General features: G+C 48.9%; 1 protein-coding gene across 3 annotated transcripts in view; it reads right to left on the bottom strand.

Annotated features, from left to right (window-relative positions):
- Window positions 1–18,012, bottom strand: part of tram1 (translocation associated membrane protein 1) — a 44,733-nt gene extending 26,721 nt beyond the window's left edge. For all 3 annotated transcript variants that reach the window (XM_070891255.1, XM_070891256.1, XM_070891257.1), the window contains exons 1-5: window positions 17,796–18,012; window positions 9,632–9,695; window positions 5,005–5,123; window positions 4,803–4,919; window positions 4,645–4,703 (exon numbers count right to left, since the gene is read on the bottom strand). In XM_070891255.1, coding sequence (XP_070747356.1) covers window positions 4,645–4,703; window positions 4,803–4,919; window positions 5,005–5,123; window positions 9,632–9,695; window positions 17,796–17,915 — 479 coding nt within the window. In that variant the 5' untranslated portion in view covers window positions 17,916–18,012. The remainder of the gene's footprint in view (window positions 1–4,644; window positions 4,704–4,802; window positions 4,920–5,004; window positions 5,124–9,631; window positions 9,696–17,795) is intronic.
- Window positions 18,013–18,955: the final 943 nt, after the last annotated feature.

The following is an 18,955-nucleotide window of genomic DNA, read 5'->3' as shown; positions in this document are numbered from 1 at the left end:
AGCCTCCTTGAAAAAATGTAACATGCCCACCGACACCTGGGAATCCTTGGCCCAAGACCGCTCAGAGTGGAGGAAAAGCATCCGGGAAGATGCTGAACACCTCTAGTCTCTTCGCCAAGACCAAGCTGAAGCCAAGGGGGCAAGTTTCAGGCCTCCTTCAGAACGGCACACCTCCGAGAGGCACATCTGTTTCGTGGAACAAGTGCGCCTAATGTCTACCTCGGCATTCTGCGCTCCGAACCGGGCCCGTTCCAGCTTGGCGCGGCGTGCAAGCATCTGCAGTGGGTGGAGCCAAAGCATGGCGCCGAAGATCTGCCGGCGGGTTACCTCAGAAGATTTCATGCCGGCAGCCCTGCGCGTGTGCACATGCACAGTGTAATACAAACATTGGCACTTGGCCATTTTTAAAGGTAAATTAGGAAAAGTGCTGTTTTGTTTTGTAGAGCTGTGGAAAGGCTTGAGCGAATTTTGCTGATTTTTTGTGCCTGAAGGAGTGCTTTTAGCAGCACTGTTAAATAAATCACCTGCTGAAATCATCTGCGGTGGGTGGGGCCAAAGCATGGCGCCGAAGATCTGCCGGCGAAACTTCCAGAACAAGTGCTGCATAGGTGCATGCAAAATAAGGACGGTGTGTTTTGAAAAATCAGAGCGTCAATTGAATACAGCAATGGAACAATGTCCACCCCAAGAACAAAGAATTTCTTGCAGGAGGAAGTAGAGATATTAGTTAACGTCATTGAGCAGAAATGGCAGGAGCTGGATATCAGCAACAGAGGTCGCATAAAAGTGCCACCCAAAGAAATCAAGAAACGCTGGAACCAAGTTGCAGAAGATTACTGCACAGTGGTGCATACCAGGAGATCTGGAAGTCAGTGTAAAAAGAAATGGCATGACCTTGGTCAAGTGGTTAGTGTAAGTAATATTTTCATTTTTCAATGGAATCGTAATTGTAAATGTGACTATCTGTATATGTCCCCTGCAGAAAGCCGCACTCTGTAAAAAGTGATATTTTAATCTTTGCAGAAGAAATTGGCCCACAACAAAAGGGAAAGAACTCGAACAGGAGGAGGTGTGCCAAATCTGCATCCCCTGACACCCTTGGAACAGAGGGTAGCTGCTATGATGAGTTGTACATGGAGAAAAGCAATCGGTACAGCACAAGCTGGGCCCGCACGTGAGGGAGAGGGTAAGTCCTAAAAATGCATTGTGGCCGTTCAAATCAACCTGCTGCCTGGCCTGCTATGTGTGAGAGTATTCATGCCACGCAGCCTGCCCCCTCCTCTGTTGCTAAACATTTGACCGTTGATATATTTTGCAGAAGATGAGGATGCCAATCCTGAATATCCAGATGCGGATGATCCAGACCAAGGGTGGCTGCAGGCGTTGACTGAAATGTCTTCAGGGGAGACCTTCCAACTTAATATTTGAGCCCACATTAGCAGACATCAGTGTTTCAAACCCTTGCATAGGTTCTGGTTCCACCTTCCATGGTTTCACAGATTCCGACATTGCGGGTCTCAGTGGTGCTGCTGGTGTAATGCGGCAGTTTACACCCACTGCCCCCACTGGAGTGGTGCTGCGAGGCAGACCCAGGCAGAGGAGATTATTGGAAACACGCTCTCCTGAGATGCAGCGTGCAACAGATGTGGCTCAGGTTGTGGCATTGGGTGTGGAGAGCAATGACCTTACCCGATCACTCGTGGGCGGCGTCAGTGCGGTGGGTGACGAGGTAACGGTACTGACGGAAGAAACAGCAGTAATGACATGGGGAATGAGGGAGGGAATGTCCGAGGAAGTGCAAGTGACGGCACAGGTCGTCGGAGGGCATGTAAGTGACGGCACAGGCCGTCAGGGAGGGCCTGGGTGAGGTAGCTGCTGCAATAAGGGCGCACAGCCCGGTCAATCAAATGACACCCCCATGACGAAGTGAACATTCACCGAGATGTGGATGAGAGATGGTTGCAGCCTTTCTTTGCTGCTTTTGTTCTTGTTCTTGATGTAACTGTAGTAACGTTTTTCAAATTAAAATTGTTTAAGTTTTGTAACTTTACAACTTAAGTGATCTTATAGTGTAAATGCTCTCACATTTTGTAACTTATTTAATTTTGCAACTAAAAGGTGATCTTGAAGTTTGTGATCTTAAGAGTGTAAGATTTTTCACATTGAAATTGTTTTGTAACTTTACAAGTTTGTGTGATCTTAAAGTTTAAGTGATCGTAAAGAGTCATATTAAAAAGTAAAGTTTGATACAACAAATATATTACACGAACGTTAACTTAATAAAATATTTTTTCATTAAAACTGAATCATGTTCCATTAACACAACACAACATAGGAACAACTCCAAAAAATAAACACGTCCATGCACAACAGTTGTCGCAGAGCCCTCAGGCATCAGTAATTGAAGCGTTCACGGATGAGCTGCTGGCGCAGGGCTTGAGCAATCGTTAAAGGAGCACGATGGACCGCCTTCCTCCGACCTCGTGCTCCGGCATCAGGCACTTGCATGCTTTCCTGATCGTCATCATCATCCTCATCCTGCTCTTCCAAATTACTATCATCAGGCACTCTCCCCTCATGTGGGTCTTCAGGTCCCACTACCAGCTCCTGCTGCCTCATGATGGCTAAGTTATGCAGCATGCAGCACACAACAGTGAACTGACCGACAATCGTAGGAGAGTATTACAAGTAGCCTCCGGAATGGTCCAGGCATCGGAAAAACTTTCAAGATGCCAATGGTCCTCTCTATGATGCTGCGCGTCGCAATGTGCGACATGTTGTATTGACGGTCAGCTTCCATCCGTGTTACGTGTAGGGGCGTCATGAGCCAGGTGGCGAGGCTGTACCCTTTGTCTCACAGTAGCCAGCTCTGCCCTTCTGGCTGCTGCTCAAACATGTCAGATATAACGCTGTCGCGTAGGATGAATGCATCATGGGTGCTGCCAGGGTATCTCGCATCGACTGACATGATGCACTGCTTATCGCCACACACGAGCTGTACATTCTTGGAGTGGAAACCTTTTCTTTTCCTGTACTGCTCGGAATCCTCCACAGGTGCTCGCAAGGCGATGTGGGTACAATCAATGCAGCCCTGTACCTTTGGGAAGCCAGCAATCTTGGAGGAGCCCAGAGCCTCGTCATGTATTGCTTGGCCAGTCATTGGGAATTTGATGAAGTCATTCCTCTGCGCATACAGTGCAGCCGTGACCTGGTAAACGCAGGCATGTATTGCACGTTGAGAGATGGCACACACATCTCCAGTTGTAGCTTGAAACGATCCCGAGGCATAGAAGGAAAGTGCAACTGTTGCCTTCACTTCAACAGACTAGGCAGTCGGCGTTCTGCTTCTGGGCTGCAAATCCGCTCTCAGCATATCACAGATCTCAACGACAACTTCCCTGCGGAAACACAGCCTTTTGACACAATCAGCCTCGCTCATGTCCAGGTACGAACGCCTGGCTCGATATTGCCGACATGGGTAAGGTCTCCTGCCCATCAGCCTACGGGTTATGACGTTCCTGGTGCGGTGAGCTCTAATCAATTCTCTCCTATGCAGTGAATTGATGGAGAACCATTGCATAATCTGTGGTGTTGATAATGCAGCACCCATATTTGAAGTACAAATTAAACTTTTAAACTTGCTGGCTGGCTGGCTCTCCCTCCTGGTGCTTTGTACGCCTTCCCTATCCCCTGGCCGAACGGCGTAAATCTTCAAGGCTCGAAGGCTGCTGCTACCGTCGCTGTGGGTGGCCTGACGTCACCTCTGTTCCCTGGCCGAACGGCCTAAATCTTCGAGGCTCGAAGGCTGCTACTACTGTCGCTGTGGGTGGCCTGACGCCACCCCTGTTCCCTGGCCGAATGGCCTAAATTTTCGCAGCTCGAAGGCTGCTGCTGCTTCAGATTAGGTAGGAAAGTTCAATGTATTTTTTATTTACTTTATTTATCATTTATTATTCAGGATGGCTCTTTATTTGTAGAAGTGAAAGTGTTAAATGTTTGTAAAATTCCATAACTTCGCACCCCCGCCCCTCCAATCTCTCGTTCCCTATACCTAATTTATAAAGTGTAGGCAAGGTTTTTCTGAGCGTGCAAAAATCTACACTTACTCCATTCTAAGTTAGTTTGGAGTAAGTTTTCGCTGCCTAAACTTGCAAAACAGGCGTAAGTGGCTGGTGAAAAAAACTGTTCTACAATGAAACTATTCTAACTCACTCGAACTGGAGCAAACTAAATGCCGAGAATTGCAATTTCTAAGATGCTCCATTCTAAACTAGTTGCTCCAAAAACTTGAGCCCCAAGTGTCAACAGCGAAGGAGCGCGCAGCAACCCAGGCATCCCACCCACCCATTCGCCCCACCTGTGACAGAGATTGTAGGTCCTGCATTGGACTCTCCAGTCATCTGAAAACTTATTTTTAAGTGTGAAAGCAAGTCATCCTCGACCCCGAGGGACTGCCTATGATGATGACGATGGTCTTAGATTGTGGGTAACATCACAGCTACGGCATGGGATATTAATGCTCTGCAAAAGGTTGGGGATGGGGGGAAAGAGGGGAGCATTTGTTTGATAACTAGTTTAAGGATGTAGCATTGCTGTTTTCCAATGTCTGCTTCTTTCACTAGCAGAAATTCTAAAAGTACTCACGGCATCAGTGTGTGGGGGTAGCTTTCCCATAAATTTGTAGGATTTGTTGCATAATTTTCCTATAGAAAAATTTAAAGAGAGAGTGTTTGTTTCGGCCATGTGGTAATGCACTATATTTAATGAAACCAGTAACTATGCAAAGTAAACTTTATACTTACAGAGGCTAAAATACATGTTCCCCAGACAAAAGAAACCAGGTAAAAGGCACTGAGTTGTCCAGATTCATTGAATTTGCTGTGCTTTGTTTTTGAAAAGTGCATCCGCCTGTTGATTTTCTGAAATGAAAGTTCATGGTCATTTTATTTATAGCTGCAAAAATCCTGCATCACTTGAGATTCCAAAAAATGTAACTATACTCACATCAAGCACGTACTCTTGCACGATGGCATGGAGAATGACAGCAACCAATGTATAAAAGAATATTGTGGCCAAGTCTCTAAATCCATAATGGTAAAGAATAAACTGTTCAGCCTTTTCATCTAAGAAATGAAATAAAGAATTCATGATTTATTAATACTCAGGCTCAAATTTTATTCGTAAAACAAAAGAACAAATTAGCCTATCGTAGGCGATTGTTTCCAGGAATCAATGCATGCAAATTGTGGGAAAGAAACAGAGGAAGAAATCTACAGTTAGATTAGAGAGAGGAGTAGCAAAATTATATTCTGGGAGGTTTTAATTATCAATTGGAAGAGAGTGTAAGTAAGTGGAGAAAAGGGAATTCAATTCCTAATATGTATACAGAACTCCTTCCTCAAGCAGGATGTTAGTTGGCCTTTAAAGGTGGAGGAGTTGCTAGATCTCAAAATGAGCAATGAAATAGCTCAGGTGGTTTAACTAAATGTGGATGAGTATTATCTTGGGAGTATAACTGCAATATGATAAAGTTCAAGATCCAACTAGAAAATTAATTAGTACACAAACTAGATCATATTGGATTAATGCAGATTTTAGAAAGATGAGCTGCAAGCTAGCTCAGGTGAGGTAGAAGGAGAAATTGGCACAAAGGACTGTAGAACAAGAGTGGGATTTATTTTTAAAAAGTGATTGCAAAGGTACAAAATACGCATATTCCATTAAAATGAAAATAACTAGTAGTTTTAGGATGCCATGGATAAATAAAGATAGAAACCAATTAAAATTGAAGGAGAGCACCTATAAACGGACTATAAAAATAATGAAAAATGAAAAGAGAATATGAGAAAATAAGAGGTTAAGGAAAACTAAGAGGAAATATGAGAAAAATATTTCAAAAAGCATCAAAGGAAATAAGTGTGTCAGTAATAAGAGAATCGTTAAGTGAGGTGAGAGAAGAAGATTGTCAAATTATAGAGGTTCATCAAAAAAAAATGGCACAGGTAATTTGTATGTACTTTGCCCAAGTCTTTGCTCAAGAGAAAAACAGCATCTTGCATTTATATAGCACCTTTAATGCAATAAAACGATCCAAGGCACTTTACGGGAGCGTAATCAGACAAAACAAATTGCCGACACTGAGCCAAAGAAAGATATTAAGAGAAGAGGTAGGTTTTAAGGAGTGTTTTAAAGGAGGAGAGAAAAGTGGAGGCAGAAAGGTTTAGTGAGGGAATACTAGAGCTTCGGGCCTAGACGGCTGAAGGGACAGCTGCCAACGGTGGGGCAGAGAAACTCGGAGATGCGCAAGAGTCCCGAATTGGAGGAGCGCAGATATCTCGGAGGGTTGTAGAAGGTTATAGAGATATGAAGGGGCGAGGCCATTGAGGAATTTGAACATGAGGATGAGAATTCTAAAATCGAGGTGTTGTTGGACTGGGAGCCAATGTAGGTCAGCAAGCACAGGGTGAACGGGACTTGATACGTTCGGATATGGGCACCAGATTTTTGGATGAGCTCATGTTTATGGAGGATGGAAGCCGGTCAGAAAGGCATTAGAATAGTTAAGTCTCGAGCCAAAAGCATGAATAAGGACTTCAACAACAGATGTGCTGAGGCAGGGGTGGAGATGGATGATATTATGGAGATGGAAGTAGTTGGTCTTAGTGATGGGGAGGATTTGAGGTGGGAAGTTCAGCTCAGAGCCAAATAGTATGCTGAGGTTGACCAGGTACATCCTTGGATTCTGAGGCAAAAAATTGTCGAAGCCTTGGAAATTATGGGGTTAATTTTAAGACCTGCTGTCCCCCAGAACAGGCAGGAGGGTAGGGAGGTTAAACTGTAAAACATGGGAAACTCAGCCCCAACCCACTGTGAATATGCCCACTTCCAGTTTAACCGGGTCGTATTTGGGGCCGGGCAAGTAACCCAATCTCAAGTGATGGGTCAGAAAATGGCTGCAGGCTGGGTTTCCCAGGGCACAGGAAACCCAGCAGCTGAAGGGTGACAGGAGCTGCCAGATCCAGCAAGCAAGTGTATTTCCAGCACTTTGTGGGCCAGGAGGAGCAGGAGTGTTTCCTCCGGTCCCTCAAAGAAAACTGCTGCGATCTCTCCTCCCCCTCTCCTCACGATTTCTCAACATCCGCACTCTCTCCCCATCTCGTTAATCTCTCGGACTACCCTCCCCACGATCTCCCTCTGCGTCGAGCTCCTCCACACCGATCCGCGATCTACTCAATTGTCGATAACTGTCCTCCTGCCCTTTCCCCATAGCCCTACAAATTTCCCGCCTTTGAAAATTATTATTGATTCTGCTTCCACCACCCTATCAGGCAGTGCATTCCACATCATAACTACTCGCTGCATTAAAAAAACTTCTCAACTCGCCTCTGGTTCTTTTGACAATCAACTTAAATCTGTGTCCTCTGGTTACCAATCCTTCTACCACTGGATACATTTTCTCCTTACTTGTATCAAAACTCTTCATGATTCCGAACACCTCTATCAAAACCTCCTCTGCTCAAAGGAGAACCACCCCAGTTTCTCTAGTCTCTCCACATAACGGAAATCCCACATCCCTGGTACCATTCTAGTAAATCTCCTCTGCACCTTCTCTGAGGCCTTAACATCCTTCCTAAAGTTTGGTGCCCAGAATTGAACACAATACTCCAGCTGGGACCTAACCAGCAATTTATAACTGTATAGCATAACTTCTTTGCTTTTGTGCTCTTTGCCTTTGTTTATAAAGCAAAGGCTCCCATATGCTTTTTTATAGCATTGAATAGCCTTCTCAACTTGTCCCACCACCTTCAAAGGTTTGTGTACATACACTCTCCCTGTTCCCCCTTTAAAATTGAAAGGGGTTTAGAACAGAGAGCAGGAGAAACTTCTTTACACAGTCTACTGAAAATCCATATATACAACTATAGCATTCCCTTTATCTATCCAATTTGTCACTTCTTCAAAAATCTACTACGTTTTTCAAACATATCTTGCCTTTAACAAATCTCTGCTGGTACAATTAGGGTTAGAGTGGAGAGTCAGCCAGCCAGGACACATGCTCCTGATCACCATCTCGTGATCCCTCTACCTCAAGTATCTATGTGTGAATACCCTTGAGAACAGGATTGGCTTGGATGTGATGCATGCTACAATCAGCGTCGAAGATCACACATGAAGAAAAACCACTTGAATGAAGTGTAGGTGGGTGCCTCAGCAAAGAGCCAATGCCTTCAAGAGAAATTTGACAGAAAAGGGAGAGAAAATGTGAACAAAGCAATTAGACCAAAACTTCCAAATATTTTTTTGGTGATTAAAATTAAACCCAGTGCTACTGGACACCGATTTTGCAATTTTCCATCGTGAAAGCTCTCCATTATTATACTCATAATAAATATCCACTAATCTGCAACACATTAACTACGGTATGGTGGATACACAAATCTAAATCAATAATGTGCAATTTTCAACCCTACTCCCATTTTTTTCTTGTTTTGGTGCAGGATCAGAGAACGGGAAATAGAAACGCATTAAATGAATAAATCAAATGGAAAATAACCTCATAAAATAAGTTTGTTTTAAACTCGAAGACTAGACATTTTGCAATAATACTTGATTCTTTGTAAGGTAACTTAGCATCCTTGAAAAAATTAGAAAAAGTTTGGAGTTGCATCCATAACATTTAAAAAGTACCCCAACGAATTGGCCGATCTTCTTCACGGCAGCAAGAAAGACACTAAAGTTGGTCTAAGGGAAAGGGACAATTGATTAAGACTCCCGTTCCTGATTGCTTTCAATCGCTGCTGCAGATATATTGTGGTTGCCGGGATAAAGCTCAGCTCTGATTTACACCACTTTAATCTGCCAACACTCACCATCGAGGTTCATTTATATAAAATACAGGTGGGCAACCAATGTCCATTCACCAACAAGAATCAACAGCTTCAGGAGAGGACAGGGATGGGAGAAAACTGGCAAGGAAACACCACCATCATCATTAAAGTGTATAACTCTGATATGAAGGCCTGTGGCCCACACTAACAATTCTTCTCCTCAATGCCTTTGTTACCTCGAGACTTAACTATTTCAATGCTCTCCAAGCCAGCCTCCCACTTTGCACCCTCCGTAAACTTGAGCTCATCCAAAACTCTTCTGCCTGTACCCTAACTCACACCAAGTCCCATTCACCCCTGTGCTCGCTGACCTACGTTGGCTCCCGGTCCGGCAACACCTCAATTTTAAATTTCTCAGTCTTCTTTTCAAATCTCTCCATGGCCTCACCCCTCCCTATCTCTAATCTCCTCCAGTCCTACAATCCTCCGAGATATCAACGCTCCGCCAATTCTGACCTCTTGCGCATCCGCAATTTTAATCGCTCCACCACTGGTGACTGTGCCTTCAGCTGCCTAGGCCCCAAGGGAGGCCCTGGAATTCCCTCCTTTAAAACACTGCTTAAAAACTACCTCTTTGATCAAGTTGTTGGTCATTTGCCCTAAATTTCATCTTGTGAGGCTTGGGGTCAAATTTTGTTTGACAGCATTCCTTCGACATGCCTGGGGACGTTTTACTACGTTAAAGGCGCTATGTAAATGCAAGTTGTTGTGAGAAATCTTAAAAAGGCGGCAAGAAAACATACCTATTGCAGGGATTGTGACATTATATTGAAGAGTGACAAAAGAAACAGCTGTCTTAGCTGTCACCTGCAAAACAGGAAAGATAATATATCAGCTCAGCTACCATAAATAAGTAATGATATTTTAATCATTAGTAAACCTACCCAATCTGCAACCACCAAACAGAATGTAAAATGCAACACTCGACCTCCACCTCCTTTTCAATGGCTGCCAACCAACTCCCAACAAGACGCAGGCCTTGATGCTGAAGTGCTCCAATGTTAATGAGAGTATTTGCTGTTTTAACCTCTCCCTCCATACATTCCAATGAACAATGCAGCAATGATTCATGGGTTATATACATGACAACGAATGCAAAACAGTATTATTTTTTAAGATTTTGGGCTGAATGTGTATCATTTTTTTTGATCATTTACCACTGATTGACCACCGAAAATATCACCGATGGTAAATTCATTGCAGATTACCACTGAAATGTCGCCGATTTCATAATTTAGCACTGAAATACCACCAGTGTTAAATTCATCAGTGATTTACCACCGGTGGTAAAAAAATACCACCAACCTTATTTTTTTGCCGTTTTTAATGACATCATTGAGCTGGATTTTCATCATTTTGCCCTACCATTGGTTTTCCAGTGGTACTTCGGTGCTATTTAAGTTTTTTTTAAACCACCGAAATACCACTCACTCAAAGGATGCTATTTTCATCAAATAAAACCGGTGGTAGAGCAAACTGTACTTCATTCTTATTTTTCAACGTGCAAAGTATAAATGGGTGGTACCCACCTGCTCCTCCTCTCCCTGCCGCATCCAGTGCTCTCCCCTAAGTTCTCCCAATCTCCCCTCACCACCTACACCAGGTGCTTATGAAGCTTATCCACCGGGTGCATTGCTCGCCTGCATCGGCCCAGCCCATTGGCATCGCTTGGGGGATAGGGACACGGGGGCAAGTGCATGCCTCCCCCAGCCAGTGCCTTACCCAAACACAAGGGCATCCTTTCCCCCAACCCCACCATAGAGGGGGCACTGTGCACGAATTGTTAACAGGTTTATTGAGTATGAAGCGAATTCATGACTTCCGGATATCATCCACTCCAACAATGTCCCTTGTAGGGGGTTGCAAGAATGTGATCCGCCTTCCGAGTTCCCTCTCTCCCCTCCAATACCCCCCCACCCATGTCTCTCTTTCTCCGAGTCTCTCTTCCCCCTCCCCACCCTCTCTCTTCCCCCTCCTCCCACACTCTATTCCTATTCCCAGCCCCGTCTTACGCTCCTCCTCCTTGCCCCCTCCCTCTCCTCCCCCACCCCCAGCCTCCTCCTCCCCCCCCCCAGCTCGCCTCCCTCTCCTCCCCCCCACCCCAGCTCCCCTCCCTCTCCTCCCCCCCACCCCAGCTCCCCTCCCTCTCCTCCTTTCCCCCCCCCCAGCTCCCCTCCCTCTCCTTCTTTTCCCCCCCCCCAGCTCCCCTCCCTCTCCTCCTTTCCCCCTCCCCAGCTCCCCTCCCTCTCCTCCTTCCCCCCCCAGCACCCCTCCCTCTCCGCCTCCCTCCCCCCAGCTCCCCTCCCTCTCCCCAACCCCCCTCCCTCTCCTCAACCCCCCTCCCTCTCCTCCGCTCCCAACCCCCCTCCCTCTCCTCCACCCCCAACCCCCCCTCCCTCTCCTCCAACCCCAACCCCTCTCACTCTCCCCCAGCCCGCTCTCTTTCCTCCTCCTCCTCCCCAACCCAGCCCTCCCCCCCCAACTCTCCCTTCTCCCCCCCCCCAGCCCCTCTCTCCCCACCCCCCAAGCCCCCCTCATTCTCCTCCTCTCCCCCACCAGACTCCCTCCTCTCCCCCGCCCGCCCCAGACCCCCTCACTCTCCCCCCCGGCCAGCCCCCCTCACTCTCCTCCTCCTCATCAACCCTCTCACTCCTCCTCCTCCCCCCCCCCGCACTCTCCTTCCTCCCCCCCCCCAACACCCCACTCTCCTCCTCCCCCTAGCCCCCCACACTCTCCTCCTCCCCCCCAGCCCCCCTCACTCTCCTTCTCCCCCCCTCCAGCCCTCCTCACTCTCCTCCTCTCCCCCCCCAGCCCACCCACTCTCCTCCTCTTCCCCCCTCTAAACTCTCCTCCTCCCCTCCCCCCAGCCCCCCTCTCACTTTCCTCCTCCTTCCCCCCCCCCTCACTCTCCTTCTCCCCCCAGCCCCCCTCTCACTCTCCTTATCCCCATCCCCCCTCTCACTCTCCTCCTCCCCCAGCCCCCCCCTCACTCTCCTCCTCCCCCCAGCCCCCCCTCACGCTCCTCCTCCTCCCCCACTCTCCACCCCCCCCAGCCCTCCCTCTTCTCCTCCTCCTCCCCAGCCCCCCTCACTCTCCTCCTCCTCCTCCCCAGCCCCCCTCACTCTCCTCCTCCTCCCACCCCAGCCCCCCCTCACTCTCCTCCTCCCCAGCCCCCGCTCACTCCTCCTCCTCCAGCCCCCCCCACTCTCCTCCTCCCCCTAAACCCCTCCACTCTCCTCCTCCCCCCCCAGCCCCCCCACTCTCCTCCTCCTCTTCCCCCCCAGCCCCCTCACTCTCCTCCTCCCCCCTCACCCTCCTCCTCCCCCCCAGCCCCCCCTCACTCTCCTCCTGCCCCCAGCCCCCCCTCACTCTCCTCCTCCTCCCCCCTCACTCTCCTCCTCCTCCCCCCCTCACTCTCCTCCTCCTCCCCTCACTCTCCTCCTCCTCCCCCTCACTCTCCTCCTCCTCCCCCTCACTCTCCTCCTCCTCCCCCCTCACTCTCCTCCTCCTCCTCCCCTCACTCTCCTCCTCCTCCCCCCTCACTCTCCTCCTCCTCCTCCTCCTCCTCCCCCCCCCCAACACCCCCTCACTCTCCTCCTCCCCCCCAGCCCCCCTCACTCTCCTCCTCCTCCTCCCGCCCAGCCCCCCTCGCTCTCCTCCTCCCCCCCCAGCCCCCCTCGCTCTCCTCCTCCTCCCCCCCCAGCCCCCCTCGCTCTCCTCCTCCTCCCCAGCCCCCCTCACTCTCCTCCTCCTCCCCCCCCCAACCCCCCCTCACTCTCCTCCTCCTCCCCCCCACACTCTCCTCCTCCCCCCCCAACCCCCCCTCACTCTCCTCCTCCCAGCCCCCCCTCACACTCTCCTCCTCCCCCCCCCAACCCCCCCTCACTCTCCTCCTCCCAGCCCCCCCTCACTCTCCACCTCCTCCCCCCCCAGCCCCCCCCACTCTCCTACTCCTCCACCCTCCAGTCCGCCCCCACTCTCCTCCTCCTCCCCCCTGCCCCCCCTCTCCTCCTCCCCCCCAGCCCCCCTCTCACTCTCCTCCCCCAACCCCCCTCTCCTCTCCCCCCCCAGCCCCCCTCACTCTCCTCCTCCCCCCCAGCTCCCCTCACTCTCCTCCTCCCCCCCCAGCTCCCCTCACTCTCCTCCTCCCCCCCCAGCTCCCCTCACTCTCCTCCTCCCCCCCCAGCTCCCCTCACTCTCCTCCTCCTCCCCACAGCCCCTCTCACTCTCCTCCCCCACCCCCACAGCCCCTCTCACTCTCCTCCCCCACCTCCACAGCCCCTCTCACTCTCCTCCCCCACCCCCACAGCCCCTCTCACTCTCCTCCCCCACCCCCACAGCCCCTCACTCTCCTCCCCCACCCCCACAGCCCCTCTCACTCTCCTCCCTCACCCCCACAGCCCCTCTAACTCTCCTCCCCCACCCCCACAGCCCCTCTCACTTTCCTCCCCCCCCCACAGCCCCTCACTCTCCTCCCCCCCACAGCCCCTCTCTCTCCTCCTTCCCCCCCACCCCCCCTTCCCCTCTCCTCCTCCCACTCCTTCTCCCCTCTCCCCAGCCCCCCACTCACTCTCCTCCTCCTCCTCCCCCCCCAGCCCCTCTCACTCTCCTCCTCCCCCCCCATAGCCCCTCTCACTCTCCTCCTCCCCCCCCCCACAGCCCCTCTCACTCTCCTCCTCCCCCCCCCCCCAGCCCTTCTCTCACTCTCCTCCTCCCCCCCCCCCCAGCCCTTCTCTCACTCTCCTCCTCTTTCCCCCCCCCCAGGCCCCTCTCTCCTCCTCCTCCTTCACCCCCCCCCCCGCCCCCCCAACCCCAGCTCTCTTTCATTCCCTCCCCCCACTCCGGCCGTCCGCCGCCGCCACCACCACCCACTCGGGACTCGCGGTTCAGCGGAAGGCTCGGGGCTCACGGGATCCGGTCAGGGGCTCGTGGCTCAGCGGGAGGCCCAATTGGCGGTCGGTCGGAGGAGCAGGCTCGTGGAGGAGCAGCAGCTCAGTCGAAGAATCCGTGGAGCAACAACGTGGTCGGACTGATCGCAGGGTCCCGTTTCTGGTTCGGGGCCCCACTTCTCTCTCACCCCTGCCTCACACAGCCTTTCTCTCGCCGTCGGGCCCAGGCTCGCTGCCATCGCCCTACTTCTGACACCTGTCTGTCAAAAAAAGTGCTATAACAAAGCTAGTCCCGTCAAGCTCAGCCTTCTCACGTGGAATGGACTGCAGCTCCGTTTTTTAAAATGGCATCTGTAACACTGGATTCGATCATATAAGATCAGATAAGACTGCAGTTTTCTCAGTGATAATTTAGCCCAGTGGTAAAAATGGCGATATTGATGAATTCACCTCTGGTGGTAATTTTCAGTGGTAGTTCGGTGTTGCACACTTGAGGTCATAAAAACAGAAAAAAAATAAAATCTGTGGAACATTTTACCATCGGTGGTAAATCACTGATGAATTTAACACCGGTGGTATTTCGGTGTGAAATTATGAAATCGGTGGTAACCTGCAATGAATTTACCACCAGTGGTATTTTTGGTGGTAAGTGATCGAAAAAATGAAAATCCAGCCCATTAAATGGGCAACATCGAAATACCACCAGAGGTAAATTCATCAATACCACCATTTTTACTACTGGCCTAAATTACCACTGAGAAAAGTGCAGTCTTATCGGATCTTATCTGATTGAATCCAGCGCTACGGACACCATTTTAAAAAAACGGAGCTGCAGTCCATTCCACATGAGAAGGCTGAGTTTTACAGACACCTTTATGTAAGTTCAGAGTTATATTTTATGGTTATTTGAGGCTTTTATTATTTGAGAAAATTGGAGGACAATTTAAGGATATTTAAGAAAATTGGATGACATTTGTGGACATTGAGAACATTTGATGATAGTTGAGGACATCAGCAGCTCATAAATCAACGCTTTGTTTGAACAGTGAGAATTACGTTTCATCACCTTTACCGCCCACTATCGTTGAGTTTTACCCTTCATTTTCTAAAAGTTAGACACAGTACAAGAATGGTTAGGTTTAACAAAATGTTATAAAATGTTGTAAACTTTGAAAAATGTAAAAGTCAATGAATAATTTTTTTGCAACAACAATATAACAACAATAACACAACAAGAAATACAACATCAACAGCAAGAACAAAAACAGCAATAAAACATCAACTCCTACCCTGCACTTCTTTTACCTGCGGCCAAGACTCCCAACACCGAAATACCACCGAAAATTACCAGAGGTAAATTCATCAATACCACCATTTTTACCACCCACAAAAATACCATCCATTTTACTTTGAATGTTGCACGATCAAAAAGCAAAATACAGTTAGCCCTACCACTGGTCATATTTGATGAAAATAGCAGCCTCGAGTGAAAGTGGTATTTCGGTGGTTTAAAAAAAAATGCAATTTTTAAATAGCACCGAAATACCACCGGAAAACCAGTGGTAGGGCTAAATGATGACTATCCAACCCAAAAATTTTATATATGGTGTGTGAAAAAAAACTGTTGATCAGAATTGTCAGTATTCAGGAAGTTACAGTATTAAAAGTTGTTCTTCGTTCATCTTGATCTCATCAGGGCAGCACTTGAGGTGCTATGGAGAAAATAAAAATCACTCACAGTTCACACGCTGGTCACTATCTGCGCATTGTGCATGTATGGGCAGGGGACGAGGTCAGAATTGGACTCAGCAGTCAAATGCTGATATGCACTGTTTAGACTCAAGTGAATAATGGTGACCTGTGTGTGATATATCAGAGGCGGTTAGGACCTGTGTGAAATCATATCCAGCATCTTCAGAAGAACAGGGGAAAAGCATTTTAAGGGACAAAATTTAAACTCTTCAAAGCTTGAAATTTATCTCGAAAAAACTCCTTAAGAATCAAAAATACATTTCTGATACACTATCAACTTATATTTCTATAGCAGTTATTACTGCTGAGGAACAGCAACAATCTGCATTTATACGCACCATTAAGATAGAAGAATGTCCCAAGGTGGTTCATAGAGGCATAATCAGATAAAAATAGACATCATATATTAGCAGTGGCAAAAAGTTTGGTCGTAGGGGTGAAGTTTAGGGAGGGTCTTAAAGGAAGAAAGGGAGCTGGAGAGGCAGAGGGGTTTATGGAGGGAATTCCAGAGCATAATGCCTAGGTCACTCCAGGCATGATCACCAATGATGGGGCAAAGGATGCGCAAAATGTGAGAGTCAGAAGGATGGAGTTCGGGGGGGGAATTTGTAGGGCTGGAAAAGGTTGGAGATAGGGAGGGGCAAAGTTATGAAGGTATTTAATCATGAAGATGAGAATTTTGAAGTCGAGGCACTAGGGGACTGGGACCTAATCTCGGACAGCAAGCACAGAGGTGATGCACGAGTTGGGACTTAGTATGGGATAGGATATGGGCAGCAGAGTTTTGAATGAGCTGTAAATTTCAGTAGGTGGATGAATGGGTTGCCAGCCAGGAGAGCATTGGAATAGTTGATTCCGAAGCCTAGAAAAGCATGGATGAGGGTTTCAGCAGCAGATAGGCTGAGGAAGGGGCAAAGGTTGGTGCTGTTATGGAGGAAGACATAGGAAGAATCTGTGATGGATAGAATATGGGATTGGATATTCAGCTCGGGGTCAAAAGAGGACACTGTGACTACAAAATGTCTGATTCACTGGCCGGGGTGGCGGGGGAGGAAATTGTGGCTTATTCAAGACTAAATGTTGGACAAGTAGTCTGACAACACAGAGGCAGTGGAGAGGTTGAGCAGTGGTGGAGAAGTAAAGCTGGGTGTGAGCAGCAGACACATGAAATATGATCCATATCTATGGATGGTATCGTCATGGTTTCTAGCATGTAGATGAGGAGGAAGGAGACAAGGATTGAGCTTTGGGGGACTCCAGAGTAATGGTGTAGGGGTGAATGGTGAAGAGAAACCATTGTTGGAGATGCTCTGTCTACATTGGATAGGTAAGAGTAGAATCAAGTAGGAATTGTTCCACTAAGCTAAACATTGGAAGACACGTGTAGGAGGAGGGTGATGTGGACAGCCATATCAAATGCTTTAGAGATCGAGGAGGGATAATGTAGTCACACGTGACTGAATGGGGCTGTTTCAATATTGAGGCAAGACAGGAAAACTGGTTGAAAAGATTCAAATATAGGGTTGTGGGAAAGATGGGTATGGGAAGTGACATGTTCAAGGATTTGAGAGGAAAGAAAAGTCGGAGATGGGGAATGTCACCACTCAAACTTCTTGAAGTAGAACACAGAGAAAGGCAGAGACACGAAGTTATGAATACAAGGACACTGTAACTCTGCATTTCAATCAGATTGATTCTCGAATTGACTTATTCTTTTAATACTTCTTGCTTGCATTTTAAACAGTATAGGATATCTAAGAATGCATTAAATCGACATATTAATGTTGGATATGATCGGTAAGCAGAATGAGATATCGGAAACTGCACAGTGCAGAATTGTACACGTCAACCCCTTGTGCATTACCACCCACAGGATGACCAGGCGCGAAGCCCCGCCTTGCCCATCCGCGCTGCACCCTGGACATTGTAGTCCGCTGCTTCACTGCTGCCGCTCTGCGACAGCGCAGGAAACTACAACTCCCAGAGCGCTTCGCGGCGGGGGCCCGGCCCTTCCCGACTCGGTGTGAACGGAGCGGCTCCGGAGCCCGGCTGGCCATGGCCGGGAAAACATACAACCGCGACCCAGGTGTCCGTATATCCGTGGCAGGGCGGCTCCGCCAAAGGCCGGCCTGGTGGTCGGGCTCGGGGTCCGCCTGACACAGCGGAGTGCCACGTAACCCCGGTACAGCTGGGAGCGCTGGGCTGCCCCGCAGCCGGCAGGCAAGGCAGCATAGGGCCCGCGAAAGCCGGCCCCGGACTGACTCACCTCGAACATCAGTCCGAGCAAGAACACCATGGCGACGCACGACACGATGTCGGCGTGGTTCTGGATGACGAACTCATGGCTGAGCAGCGGCGGGTTCTTGCTTTTCTTGCGCACACCCATAGCGGCGGCGACTTCCGAGACTCCGCGGCAGCTGACGCTGGGCCCCGACCGTGCACAATGCCGGCAGGACCACGTCTGCAGCGGCCAAGAGCCGGAACCAAGCTAACCCCGCCCCCCCGAAGCAGCACGAAGGCCCGAAAAGGGAACGGCTGGGCCTCCCGCCACAGCGCCCCTTCAGCCGGGAGGGGAGGCATTTGCTATGTCGCCCTCCCTTCAGTCCAGTTCTTTTTTAACCAAAGTTATTTATTTCAGGCTTAAGGAAAACTAAGGTCACCGTTGCTCCTGATGTAAACATACAGAAGTGATGCCTCTAATATTTACACTAGAAAATTGTGTGCACTTATTGACCTTAGCTTAAACAATGTCAATGGTACCCCGGGGGAGAATTATCAGGTTGTCCTTGATAGTAGATTGCAACCCTATCCTTGCTTTTATACTGAAGGTGTTAAGTCCTGACTCTAATGTACTGACTTACACGAGACACATACTGAAGTCAAGGTCACTCAGGACCTGCATCTTTAATTCACAGCTCTCCAGTACTGCACCTGCCTGAGACCTCCCTTTATATACCTCAGTGGGACAGGTATGGAGTGTCTCCTGCAAGTGCAACCCTGGTGGTAAGGTATGCTTATTGTTACAGGTCATATCCAGTTACAGTCATGTATAGCATGGTAAGATACAGTTATATACAGTAATGTGAGATACAGGACATCACCCTCCCCCAAGGTCTTAATTGCCTTTATAGATTCAGTCTCTCAAGTGGTCCAAGCTCTCGCATGGAGCGTCTTAGTTGTGGTTCAGTTGTTTGCCTTGGTGCCTGTTTTTCGTTCGGTGTGATTGCTGGTATCTCGCCTGGGCTGTCTGTTGAGACTGCCCTTTCCTCAGGTTGTTCCACCTATCTGTCCACCAGGTGTGGTGTGAGTTCCACATTGTAGTCTGCCTCTGGTTCTTCAGTGTTATCAGTGAATCTACTTTTTACTTGGTCTACATGCCTCTGGCAGGTTTGGCCATTGTCCATCTGTACAACCAGTAGCCTGTTT

The sequence above is a fragment of the Pristiophorus japonicus genome, chromosome 1 (assembly GCF_044704955.1).
Source record: "Pristiophorus japonicus isolate sPriJap1 chromosome 1, sPriJap1.hap1, whole genome shotgun sequence".
NCBI classification, from domain to species: domain Eukaryota; kingdom Metazoa; phylum Chordata; class Chondrichthyes; family Pristiophoridae; genus Pristiophorus; species Pristiophorus japonicus.
Note: the sequence above shows the minus strand (reverse complement) of the source record. Positions and strands in the feature narration are given on the sequence as shown.